This window comes from Pogoniulus pusillus, chromosome 34 (genome assembly GCF_015220805.1).
Source record: "Pogoniulus pusillus isolate bPogPus1 chromosome 34, bPogPus1.pri, whole genome shotgun sequence".
In the NCBI taxonomy this organism is placed as follows: domain Eukaryota; kingdom Metazoa; phylum Chordata; class Aves; order Piciformes; family Lybiidae; genus Pogoniulus; species Pogoniulus pusillus.
The window spans coordinates 2,947,501-2,961,382 of NC_087297.1; the positions used below are offsets into that span (position 1 = coordinate 2,947,501).

At 50.1% G+C, this 13,882-nt stretch overlaps 1 protein-coding gene across 7 annotated transcripts in view; it reads right to left on the reverse strand.

Moving 5' to 3' along the window:
* ZNF521 (zinc finger protein 521) overlaps nucleotides 1–13,882 on the reverse strand; it is a 394,083-nt gene that overhangs the window by 57,374 nt on the left and 322,827 nt on the right. For all 7 annotated transcript variants that reach the window (XM_064170480.1, XM_064170485.1, XM_064170481.1 and 4 more), the window contains one exon: nucleotides 4,159–4,290. In XM_064170480.1, coding sequence (XP_064026550.1) covers nucleotides 4,159–4,290 — 132 coding nt within the window. The remainder of the gene's footprint in view (nucleotides 1–4,158; nucleotides 4,291–13,882) is intronic.

Consider the following 13,882-nt stretch of genomic DNA (forward strand, 5'->3'; position numbering starts at 1 on the left):
ACAACTTATTTCCTAGCAACCAACAGGTCTGCAAGGCAGAGATGCCAAAGTCCTGTTTACTCTGTGTGCCTAAAGTGAAATCTAACAACCAGCTCTGTATTTAAATGTGTTAATGCTAAAAAATGATATCCCACAGCTACACTGGGGCAATGTCTATAAATGTGAAACAGAACTGCAGGTAAATTCTCTTTGGATACTTTAAGATCAGCTCTGCCTACAGACGGCATGCAAGGGTTTCAATAATATAAACATGTTCAATTTTAATGACTACAAAACAAGGCCCTAAGACTGTGTAACAGTTTACCTAGGAGACATACTATTAATAATTAAATTGTATATGCCAGAGGCAGTGTTTGGGTTGGCAGCACTGACTTCTGATGGATGCCTGGTGCACTGTGACCTACAAAAAAAAAAGTTTGCCTCTACAATATTAATCTGTATAGGCAGGGAAAGGATTTATTAAAGATGCTGGCATTTAGACTTTGACTCCACTCCTAATCATTAAAATTATTCTAATTGCCAGGCAACAACAACAACAAAAAAAAATGCCCATCAGAATATTGTTCTTCTGAGTCATACATTTTAATCACATTTCTCATTACCCCGACATTAAAACAAGAAGAAAGAGAGAAAAGATCAGATTCCATTTTCCAGACAAAACTTATATTGGTGATTTTTTGCTGCTTGGTAATGTTCTAGCAAGAGCTGCTGAAATAATTGAATGGCATATTGCTAATAAAGCAGCCTTGTTTATGATTAATGCTCCCTGTCTATTTACCCCATCAGCAAAAAGTGATTTGCACAGACTGGAATCGACTTAGCTCTGTACTCCTTAACGTACTGCAGGAGGCTGCTGGCTCAGGATTGAAGGATTGGTTTTATCAGGGATCTGGCTCATGAGGAGAACCATCTCTGGGTTCTCCTTATGTAAGTAATGAGGGTGAGTAGGGCAATGAGGGTGGGGAAGGGTGTGGAGAACAGGGCTGAGGGAGCTGGGGTTGATTACAGTGGAGAAGAGCAGGTTGAGAGGAGACCTCATTGCTCTCTACAGCTCCCTGAGAAGAGGCTGCAGTGAGCTGGGGGTTAGGCTCTGCTCAGGGGGCTGAACAAGAGGAAATGACCTGAAAATGTGGCAGGGGAGGGTTAGGTTGGAGAGGAGGAAAAATGTCTTTGGTGCAGGAGTGGTCAGGGATTGGAAGAGGCTGCCCAGGGAGGTGGTGGAGTGCCCATCCCTGCAGGTGCTCAAGAAATCTGTGACCATGGCACTTGGGGACAGGGTTTAATGGCCATGGTGGTGTTGTTTTGATGGTTGGACTGGATGACCTTAGAGAGCTTTTCCAGCTATAACAATTGTACAAGCAAGTTTTTATATTGTGTTTACAACTTCCCCAAACATCAAAATCACAGGCAGGGTACTACAAAAAGATCCTATAGAATCGATCACAGAATCAGTCAGGGTTGGAAGGGACCACAAGGATCATCCAGTTCCAATCTCCCTGCCATGCCCAAGGACACCCTACTCTAGATCAGGCTGGCCAGAGTCCCATCCAGCCTGGCCTCAAACACCTCCAGCCATGGGGCCTCAACCCCCTCCCTGGGCAACCCATTCCAGCCTCTCACCACTCTCCTGCTCAACAACTTCCTCCTCACCTCCAGCCTCACTCTTCCCACCTCCAGCTTTGCTCCATTCCCCTCACTCCTGGCACTCCCTCACAGCCTGAAAAGTCCCTCCCCAGCTTTTCTGTAGCCCCCTTCAGATGCCGGAAGGCCACAAGAAGATCACCTGGGAGCCTCCTCTGCTCCAGCCTGCACAGCCCCAACTCTTTCAGTCTGTGCTCACAGCAGAGCTGCTGCAGCCTCTGAGCATCCTCCTGGCCCTGCTCTGGACACACTCCAGCATCTCCACAACCCTCTTGTCCCAGGGGCCCCAAAACTGGATGCAATACTCCAGGCGGGGTCTCAGCAGAGCAGTGTAGAGGGGCAGAATCCTCTCCCTGGCCCTGCTGGCCACACTGCTGCTGCTGCAGCCCAGGCTCTGCTTGCTCTCTGGGCTGTAAGTGCACACTGCTGGCTCCTGTTGAGCTTCTCCTCCAGCAGCACCCCCAAGTCCCTCTCCTCAGGGCTGCTCTCCAGCCACTCACTGCCCAGCCTGCATTTGTGCTTGGCATTGCCTCGACCCAGCTGCAGGACCTTGCACTTGATGTTGTGTGTATCACGGTATGTCTACACAAATCCTGCACACACATCACCATGTGTACACAATATCAAGGGCGGGGAGGGGGGGTGGGGGAGGAGGGAAAGAATAAGTAGAATCAGCATTAAAACTATAAAAAAAAACCAAGAAAGCCTCAGTGAAAAGGTTACTGAGCACAGCCTCCTAAGGAGCAAACTGTTGAGGGCTCAGACAGGGCTGTGCCAAGCTGTGCAGTGAAGATGAACTCTGTGGTTTGTTGCAGTTGTTGTTGGGGTTATTTCTGGTTTGTTTGGTTGTTTTAATTGTGCAACCCACAGAAATGTGTGAAGGCTGAAGGCAGTGAGCTAATCACCATCCCCAGCCACTCCATCGGAGAGATGGAAAACTCAATTCTCCTTCTCCTCCGCAGTGCACACACTGAGGGTTTACTGGGAGGGGAGCTGCCAAACAGAGAGAAGTAAAAGGAAGGTATTTAAGGAGCTATTTGCCTATCAATGAAAATCCTTCACTCCCATTAATGGAGACCAGAAACCTTGACTGGCTTCCAGGCTTAGCATGCCACTGCTGCCAGAATACCCAAAGTGTGTTTTGTCATGTTTGTGATTATCTTTGATTTCCATCTTGTAAAGCAAAATTGGGCATGTAAGCTACACGTATTAACCCTCGTGTTTTAGCTTATCATTCTATGAAAGTCTTCTATTAGGAAGTCCTTAAAAAAGCTCCCAGCTCTGTAGGCATCCTTTTAATGTGTTTTCATTTCCACCAACAGCATTTTTCTGTTCCTCGTTATGGCCCAAGCACTGCAGTGCTTAGCCCTACTGGGTCAAGTTATTTTCTCACTTGGGTTTTACTACCGAGTAACACCGCTGACTTGGGGAGGATTATTCCACACTTGGACTTGTGTCAGGGGAGAGCAGAGCTTGGCTTGTGGCAAGAAAGCATGGATTGCTTTCTAAAGCACTTTACAAGGGTGTTTCTTCTCACCATGAGCCCGTGAACGCGTGCAGGCAGACTTTCTTACCCCATCAGAGGAGAGTGTGGCTCTGCCTAGCTGGGTTATAAGGTTCTGCTTCCAGGTATTTCAGTTTGAGGTGAAACATCTGTAGCTCTAAAGCACAATTTTATGGGGAGCTTTCACCTTGGTGAGTTTGGAACAGGAAGGTAATGAATGGCACACTATGGACTGTCACTTCTGCGGTTACAGAAACCTCGAGCTTCTGGTAGGAGAGCTCAAAATGCTGCTCTTACAGGTGGATGCTTTTCAGTCAGCTTCCTAAAGCATTTCTAATTAACATCACTAATGAACACAAGTCATAGAATCATAGAATGGTTTAGGTTGGAAGGGACCTCAAAGCAAATCCAGTTCCAAACGCTTGCCATAGGCAGGGACACCTCCCACTAGAACAGGTCGCTCAAGGTCTCATCCAAACCTGGCTCTGAACACCTTCAGGGAGGTTGTGAAGCACAGAATGTTTGATCACATTGGGTGCTTCTGTGCTCCACAACCTCCCTGGGCAACCTGTGCCAGTGTCTCACCACGCTCACTGCAAACAACTTCTTCCTAACATCCACTTTTCAATCTCTGCCACTTCAAACCCATTCCTCCTCATCCTGCCATTACAAGACCTTGTCAATAGTCCCTTCCCAGCCCTCCTGCAGCCCCCTTCACATCCTGGAAGGCCAATCCAAGGTCTCCTCCAAGCCTTCTTTTCTCCAGGCTGCAGAGCCCCAACTCTCTTAGCCTGTCCTCAGAGCAAGCTGCTGCAGCTCTCTCAGCATGTTGGTGGCCTCCTCTGGACTGGCTCAAACAGCTCTATGCCCTGCTTGTGCTGGGGGCTCCAGAACTGTGCACAGTAGTCCACGCAGCATCTCCTAAAACTGACCTAAAACCAGCATGTGGCACAGCTGAAAGTGGAGTTCTGCAAGTGTAAGGGTGCCTGGGACCAGCAGCAATGGCATCCTACCTGTAAAGCACACTGGACACTTGAAGGTGCCCCCCATGCCTTCAAAGCTGTGCTCTATCAGGTGGCACTGAAGTTTGGCAGGAGAGTCGAACGTCTGATTGCAGAGCTTGCATTCATGGTTCAGTCCTTCATCTGCAGGAGAAATCAGAGGAAAAGTGAAATTCACCACTTGCTCCTATCAAAGAGCAAGTTTGAACTATGAACTGAAGAGCTGTTTGGTTTTCCTAAGCTCAGAATGTCCCTCAGCACCTATGGCTGCTGCAGTGTTCTCCTAACTGAAGGCTTCAGGATGTCCCTCAGCACCTATGGCTGCTGCAGTGTTCTCCTAACTGAAGGCTTCAGGATGTCCCTCAGCACCTATGGCTGCTGCAGTGTTCTAACTGAAGGCTTCAGGATGTCCCTCAGCACCTATGGCTGCTGCAGTGTTCTCCTAACTGAAGGCTTCAGGATGTCCCTCAGCACCTATGGCTGCTGCAGTGTTCTAACTGAAGGCTTCAGGATGTCCCTCAGCACCTATGGCTGCTGCAGTGTTCTCCTAACTGAAGGCTTCAGGATGTCCCTCAGCACCTATGGCTGCTGCAGTGTTCTCCTAACTGAAGGCTTCAGGATGTCCCTCAGCACCTATGGCTGCTGCAGTGTTCTCCTAACTGAAGGCTTCAGGATGTCCCTCAGCACCTATGGCTGCTGCAGTGTTCTAACTGAAGGCTTCAGGATGTCCCTCAGCACCTATGGCTGCTGCAGTGTTCTCCTAACTGAAGGCTTCAGGATGTCCCTCAGCACCTATGGCTGCTGCAGTGTTCTCCTAACTGAAGGCTTCAGGATGTCCCTCAGCACCTATGGCTGCTGCAGTGTTCTCCTAACTGGAGGCTTCAGGATGTCCCTCAGCACCTATGGCTGCTGCAGTGTTCTCCTAACTGAAGGCTTCAGGATGTCCCTCAGCACCTATGGCTGCTGCAGTGTTCTCCTAACTGGAGGCTTCAGGATGTCCCTCAGCACCTATGGCTGCTGCAGTGTTCTCCTAACTGAAGGCTTCAGGATGTCCCTCAGCACCTATGGCTACTGCAGTGTTCTCGTAGCTGAAGGCTTCAGGATGTCCCTCAGCACCTATGGCTGCTGCAATGTTTTCCTAACTGAAGACTTCAGAATGTACAAAGCTTAGCAGAATACACAGGCACAGATTTTCCACATACAGATGGCATCAGACAGAATGCAAAGCCTTGGACTTCAGCAGGAAATGATGAGCAAGAGCTGCAGCATCACCTCTTAGCAGAGCTGCCTGGACACCACTGAGTCCATTTGCACACAGAACCATAGAATCACAGAATGGCAGGGGCTGGAAGTGACCTCTGCAGATCATCCAGTCCAATCCCCCTGGGCACAGCAGCATCACCTAGGGCAGGTCACACAGGAACACATCCAGAGAGATCTTGAAAGTCTCCAGAGAAGGAGACTCCAGAAGCTCTCTGGGCAGCCTGTTCCAGTATGAGGGCTGTAATGGTGATCGGTGGGGCTGAGCACTGGCTCTACCATGGCTAAGAACTGTGAGTGCACCCATTTGGGGCACCCTGGCTGACATGGAGCTTCTGGTAACCAGCGTGAGACAGGAGGGTAGTTGGTTCCCTCCCAACACTCCTGCTCCACGTTCGCAGTCCCAGGGGCATACGCGAAACCTTTTGCAAGCCACAGGATTTCCCAGCTCCCTTTCTGACAATCCAAGACCTTTTTTTCCCCCTCTTTTTTATTTGCATTTCTCCTCTCACCAGCCCAGAAAAGTCCTGGGCAGCCTGCACCTCCTGACGCAGCCTTCCCGTCAACATCCTGCGGCTTTCAAACCCTTCCCACTCCCTGCCGCTTGTTCCTCCGCTTCCTCCCATTGTCCTCCGAAGGCCGGCTGGTGCCTGGCACCAGGCTCCCTTCCTGAGGGTGCTGCAGGATTCAGCCACTCTGCCATGAGGGCAGCCAACGGCTGTCCTACTTAGAAACAGTTGCTAGGTAAGAAGTGGCTTCCAGCCCTGCTGCAGAGGCCTCAATTCCCAGCGCGCCGCTTAGAAAAGGTCCTTCTGTATGTCACCGGTGTGCTACAGCAGCCGCATTGATCTCCAGGTAAATACTGGATCTGATTAGCACAAACCAGGAGGGAACGAGATGCTTGGAGACTGGCACAGCTCCCCAGCAGAGCTCAGCTGGAAAAGGACCAGCTTAGGAGAGCGTCCTGCCCACCTCAAGCACCTAAATGCCACACTGCCTAGCCCCCTGCCTGCGATGAGCGGCGACCGACCTGAGCGACGATCGCGGTTGGCAGTTGCTGTAGAGGGTGAGAGCAGAGAGCTTTGTGCTTGGGGCAGTGCCAAGCACAAATCCAGGCTGGGAAAGGAGTGGCTGGAGAGCAGCCTCAAGGAGACCTTATTGCTGTCTACAACTACCTGAGGGGTGGTTGTGGCCAGGAGGAGGTTGCTCTCTTCTCTCAGGTGGCCAGCACCAGAACGAGAGGACACAGCCTGAGGCTGTGCCAGGGGAGATTTAGGCTGGAGGTGAGGAGAAAGTTCTTCCCTGAGAGAGTCATTGGACACTGGAATGGGCTGCCCGGGGAGGTGGTGGAGTCGCCGTCCCTGGAGCTGTTCAAGGCAGGACTGGACGTGGCACTTGGTGCCATGGTCTGGCCTTGAGCTCTGTGCTAAAGGGTTGGACTTGATGATCTGTGAGGTCTCTTCCAACCTTGCTGATACTGTGATACTGTGAGAAGGGCCTGGGTGTCACTTGTTGGTCACTGGGCAATGGCTGCTGGCAGCCCAGAGCCAGCTGTGTGCTGGCTGCATCCAGAGCAGGGAGAACAACAGCACACAGGGAGGGGATTCTGCCCCTCTGCTCTGCTCTGCTGAGACCACACCTGCAGCATTGTCTGCAGTTCTGGGGCCCCCAGCATAAGAAGGATCTGGAGCTGTTGGAGAGAGTCCAGAGGAGGACATGAAGATGGTCAGAGGGCTGGAGAACCTTCCCTACAGGGACAGGCTTACATAGTTGGGGCTGTTCAGCCTGCAGAAGAGAAGGGTCTGGGAAGACCTTAGAGCAGCCTTCCAGTACCTGGAGCGGGCTACAGGAGAGCTGGGGAGGGAGTTTTGACAAAGGTTTGCAGTCCTGCCACTATAGGAGAAGGGACAATGGACTGAAGCTTGAGGAGGGCAGACTGGTGAAGTGTCTCCTTTGGAGCAACAGGTAAAATGCTGACTACAAACCTCCTACCCTGACAACGACCTGTACCTGGGCAGCTCTCTCTGCACTGAACATCATGTCCCTATAGATGGGGTCTCCACTGTACCTGGGCAGCTCTCTCTGCACTGATCATCATGTCCCTATAGATGGGGTCTCCATTGTACCTGGGCAGCTCTCTCTGCACTGAACTTCATGTCCCTATAGATGGGGTCTCCATTGTACCTGGGCAGCTCTCTCTGCACTGAACATCATGTCCCTATAGATGGGGTCTCCATTGTACCTGGGCAGCTCTCTCTGCACTGATCATCATGTCCCTATAGATGGGGTCTCCACTGTACCTGGGCAGCTCTCTCTGCACTGATCATCATGTCCCTATAGATGGGGTCTCCACTGTACCTGGGCAGCTCTCTCTGCACTGATCATCATGTCCCTATAGATGGGGTCTCCATTGTACCTGGGCAGCTCTCTCTGCACTGATCATCATGTCCCTATAGATGGGGTCTCCACTGTACCTGGGCAGCTCTCTCTGCACTGAACATCATGTCCCTATAGATGGGGTCTCCATTGTACCTGGGCAGCTCTCTCTGCACTGAACTTCATGTCCCTTTAGATGGGGTCTCCATTGCCTTCCATGCTGTATCTGTGTTCTTCATGCAGTGACTGTGAGAAGAACATAGGACCTCACTTTTTCTCTTTACAGTGGACACACTGCATGTGGCCTAACTCTTCTCCTCCCCTCAGCCTTAGCTCAACACAGTGGTGCCACAGGCATGGACAAACATGACCCAGTGTAACCTGCATGCTCAGATGACAAACCACTGCCTTCCCTTCCTCCTCCACCCAGTCCTTCACGAAAGCACTTTTCAGTGGTCCTGCTGAGGAGCTATCAGAGGCTGTGAAACAGCAGACATGCTCTGGATGGCAAAGCTCAGTGGCCTCAGCAATCTTGTGCCCACAGACCATTGCCACTGAAGTGCCTGTCTCTGTTACCCACATCAGACAGCAAAACTTCACTACCTTTGACTCTACTCTCACTCCCTGCCAACCTGTAGCTGGATCTGCTGGGGACAGCCAACACAGGAAAAGGCTCAGGTCAATCTCAGCTGGTTTGCCACCACAGCCCCTCTGGAGGGACTGGAATATGGAGACAGTGGAGCACAGGCTGCTGAGGTGCATGTCCTGCCCAGACACACTGGTACTCAGGTATTGTTGGCTGAACACACTCTGTGCAGAAGGTCTCTTCTGCACATTAAGAGTAGGTGACACCTCCTCATGAGGCAGCTGACATCTTTCCTGACTCTTCATAGATAAATTAGCAACCACTCAGCAAATACAAGTGAGCTGTTTCCTCAGCAGGGAAAACTGTAGTGGATTCTCCAGAGCTGCCTGGGACTTGGGGTTTTCCACCATCACTGACAAAGCCTTCCAGTACATCCTGCTTTTGCTGCTGCTCAGACAAGTATGGTCCATGCAAGCACTGTGAAGGGGAGCAGGAGGGGAAAGAAGCTGGCAGGCAGCAGTGTGCACATCTAGGAGAGATGGCCACATCCTGTGAGGCAGGCTGTATGCCACGCTCTGCCAACAAGCAGCAATGCACAGCTGTGGGCAAAGCTGCAGAACAGAGAACAGCAAAGAGAAGGAAGGCTCAACGAGCCATACTTTAATGCCTCCTCTTCCCTGAACTTCCCAATCAATTATGAGGGCTGTACAGACTGCCACAAGTAACTAGATCCTGTCTCCTACATCCAGATCCTTACCTAGTCAGGCTGTTACCTAACAGATAGCTCTGAAGGCAGCACCAGTCCCCACCATGGGTAATCAGGAGCTAGAAAGCCTGCAGGGTGAAGTTTCTTCATCAAACTGTTTGTGCTGACACACACAGTCAAAGGAATTAGGACAAAGGGAGCTCCATTTCAGGACCTTCCACATGTCAAGGTGAAGCTAATCGATGCCAGTTCTCAAATCACAGAGTTACTGTTGGCAAAGTGTAAATGAACCATGCTCATCATTCTCCAGCACGGGAACGCTGAACGGGGAGTTCTTCAAACATTCCAGGGCAGAAAGACTTCCTAACAAGGAGTATTTTTAGATGGAGCTACAGGAGACAGAGGAGGCTAACGAGGAGAAAGGAGGAAGGCAGGCACGTGCCCTGGTGCCAAAGCAGAGCTCATTTCAGCTGCACTATTTGCACTAGCTCAAGAAGCGCCCAAGCCCATCAGGTGTGACCCCATTGTGCCGCCCGCATCCGAGGCCATCTCCTGGTCACCAACATCAAAACCTCTTTGATTACTGCATCTTGCAAATCCAATTTCTTCCTAAAGGCTTGTAAGCAGGGTTTGAAAAAAAAAAAAATCCCCTCACCCACTCGCCTGGGGCAGATAGGAAACTTCCCCAGGCAAAGAGACATCAATTTGTGCAGAAGCTAAGCTGCCTCTTGAAAATGAAATGATTTTTAGCCTCCCGGTTCGAAAGACCACATTGGAAACGTGACTGCATTTGTGTAACTAATAGAAGCACTTCTTAGTGTGTGTGTGTGTGTGTGTGTGTGTGTCCCTCCTCCCAGCCTGACTGTTCAGAAGGTTGCAAACCCTTCCCCTCACACTCTTTTCCACCCATTTTGTGCACACCACCTGCTCCGTGCTTCAGCCTTGGAACAAAGGGCAAGGTTCCAGTCCTTGAAACGAAGCACGCGAGGCCAGCGCGATATAAAGGCAGGGGTGACAGAGAAGGTTAGAGCGTTGGCAGGAGAGCTGGGAGGGCTGGATTCCATTCCAAACTCCACCACTGCCTTACTCTTACCACCTCGGGCATGGCAGCATGGCCTGTGCCTCTCAGACTCCCCAGCTTTAAAGAAGAGGTGTTCAGTTTTAATTTCTCCTTTAACAGGCTGACCTAATTAGTATCCCTTAAGATTTTTTAATGCAAGGGGGACGGTGGAGCTGGAGCAGAGTCCAGGACTATCTACAGCACACAGAAGAGCCAGAATCACTGCCATCTGCCTTTGGAAAGCTTTAAGATAACACAGCCAGGAACGCAACTGCCTGCTCGCTTGGGTCACGCAGCGCTGCAGAAGGATGAGGGGACAAAGCTTTGTCCCCTGTGCTCTGCTTTCCATCGGGGATTTCAAAGCACAGCCAAGCATCTTATCTTCCCCTGGCATGGAAGAGCCAGGGTGTGGCGGCTCCTGCAAAGGAGCCAGATGCAGAAAGAGGATGCAAAGGGCTCTGTTTACACACTGAGCCCTGGCTTGACTTTCCTGTTTAGCAAACGGTTTGGTAGGGTGCTCCGGAAGAGACCTTCTTGTGGCCTTTCAGGATCTGAAGGGGGGTACAAAAAAGCTGGGGAGGGATGTTTTAGGCTCTCAGGGAGTGAGAGGACTGGGGGGAATGGAGCAAAGATGGAGGTGGGGGGAGTCAGGCTGGAGGTGAGGAGGAAGTTGTTGAGCAGGAGAGTGGTGAGAGGCTGGAATGGGTTGCCCAGGGAGGTAGGTTGAGGCCCCATGGCTGGAGGTGTTTAAGGCCAGGCTGGATGGGACTCTGGTCAGCCTGCTCTAGGGTAGGGTGTCCCTGGGCATGGCAGGGGGGTTGGAGCTGGATGATCCTTGTGGTCCCTTCCAACCCTGCCTGATTCTGTGATTGATTCTATAGGATCTTTTTGTAGTATCCTGCCTGTGATTTTGATGTTTGGGGAAGTTGTAAACACAATATAAAAACTTGCTTGTACAATTGTTATAGCTGGAAAAGCTTCTAAGGTCATCCAGTCCAACCATCAAAACAACACCACCATGGCCATTAAACCCTGTCCCCAAGTGCCATGGTCACAGGTTTCTTGAGCACCTGCAGGGATGGGCACTCCACCACCTCCCTGGGCAGCCTCTTCCAATTCCTGACCACTCTTGCACCAAAGACATTTTTCCTCCTCTCCAACCTAACCCTCCCCTGGCACATTTTCCCTTCCAGCCCTGACTGATTCCAAGATTCTAAGTGCAAAGTGTGATACCATTAATTGGGCTGGTGAAATGTCATGTTCTCAGTTTTCACTGGGGATAAATCCAGAACGGAGCATCAGATACAGTCCAAGAGGCTGTCCTCTGCAGAACAGAGCTCCTGCTTTTGGCTCTTCTCAGGGAGTGGGGGGGAAGGAATGGAATGAAGAATAAAAAAAAAAAAAAAAGAAGAAAAGAAAAAAAGAAGTTAAAAAAAAAAAGAAGAAGGAAAAAAGAAGTGGAACAAAAAAGTGCTGAACAGCTTTAAAAATTCAATCAAAATAATCTGCTCTTTGGAAAGGTGGCGGCTGACAGTAATTGGAAAATACTGTCTGACTCATTTATTAAAGTGAGATTCAGAGTCAATTGATTTAATAACCATTAGAATATTCTATTAAGGGTATAATAGGTTGGCACAGCCCTATTTTTTATGAAGAGTTATAGGTAAGAAATAAGCAACGCTATGGAATTTCAGCCAACCGCTGTATGGATTAGACTTTAAAATATGGCTGGCAAAATAGGTATAAAAGCAGCAGCTATCAGGAGGAGGAAGGGGAAAGTCCATTACGGTGCAAATGAGTGAGCTGAATGATGAAAAGAAGAAATGAACCTTTAATAGGAAGCCTGAACACTTCCAAATCTAAGCGAAAGCTACGCACTGCTGGTGTGGGACGTCGTAAAACAAGTCAGCGTGGCCCTCGTGTTAGGCATCAAACAACTCCATCAGGAAGGCAAGAACAAAGTGCTCACTGTGCAGCACCCAACTGCTGCTTACTGCTGCCTTGGCACACCCAGGATGTGAGTTTGGGGGCAGCTAGGATCCTGCAATGCAGGTGAGGATGGTTCACCCACTGCTGGGAGACAAAAGAATCATAGAACCGCAGAATCATAGAATGGTTTAGGCTGGAAGGGACCTCAAAGATCATCCAGTTCCAAGAAAAGACCTCCAAGATCTTTGAGTCTAACCATCAACCTAACAGCACCATGGCCATTAAACCCTGTCTCCATGTGCCATGGACACAACTTTCATATTCACACTTGTAAAACAAGTCAGCGTGGCCCTCGCATTAGGCATCAAACAACTCCATCAGGAAGGCAAGAACAAAGTGCTCACTGTACAGCACCCAACTGCTGCTTACTGCTGCCCTGGCACACCCAGGATGTGAGTTTGGGCACAGCTAGGACCCTGCAATGCAGGTGAGGGAGACAAAAGAATCATAGAATGGTTTAGGTTGGAAAGGACCTCAAAGATCATCCAGTTCCAAGAAAAGACCTCCAAGATCTTTGAGTCTAACCATCAACCCAACACCACCAGGGCCACTAAACTCTGTCCCCACGTGCCTTTTATGGATGGTGACTCCATCACCTCCCTGGGCAGCCTCTTCCAGTGCCTGTTCAATCTTTCAGTAAGAATTTTTGCCTGATCTCAAACCAAACCCTCCCCTGGCACAATCACATTGAATCATACAATGGTTTAGGTTGGAAGGGACCTTAAAGCTCAGCCAGTTCCAACCCCTCACCATAGGCAGGGACACCTCCCACTAGAACAGGTTACTCAAGGTCTCATCCAACCTGGTGCTGAACACTTCCAGAGAGGTTGTGGATCACAGAAGCACAGAATGTGATCAAAGACCACATTCTGTGCTTCTGTGCTCCACAACCTCCCTGGGCAACCTGTGCCAGTCTCTCACCACCCTCACTGCAAACAACTTCCTCCTAACATCCACTTTCAATCTCCCCTCTGCCACTTCAAACCCATTCCTCCTTGTCCTGTCATTACAAGACCTTGTCAATAGTCTCTCTCCAGCCCTCCTCTAGCCCCCTTCAGACACTGGAAGGCCACTACAAGGTCTCTTGGAAGCCTTCTCTGTCCTGTCCTCACAGGAGAGCTGCTCCAGCCCTCTGAGCATCTTCGTGGCCCTCTCATTTTATCACCTGACCCTAGAGAGCAGAGCCCAGCCCCCACCTCACTGCATCCTCCTTTCAGGGAGCTGTAGAGAGCAATGAGGTCTCCTCTCAGCCTCCTCTTCAAGTGAGTTTGATGCAGGCAGAATTTCTGCCTAATTAAATTACTTCCCATTTGTAATCTTTATTCAGACAGTGGGAAAATGTCAACAGGGCTCAATTCCAAACAAATGCATTTGATATTCTTCTAAATGTTTAATATTTACACAAATATTAAATGTTTCAGTGGGGGCAGGTAGCTTTTAATTGAGGTGCAGCCTATTACCTCCAGCACTAGCTTGATAACCAGCTGGAAAAGCAAACAGTTGCCTTCGTGCTGAGCATGTTCTCACATTTGGGGATCCTCTGTCTTTGCAGCAGCTCCCCACACTGTGGAGTTGCTGAGTAACTCGTGTGGGCAGGAGAGATGCCCTCACCCACAGCCCCACTCGGGGCACAGCTTTGGGTGACCTGGCCCAATCAGTCTTCCCAACTCAACGCCCAACTTGTTCGCTGCATGGAAGGCACTGACATTTCCATGGACACTTTAAACAAGTGAAGCCCTTTCAAGCAGCCCACAGACTG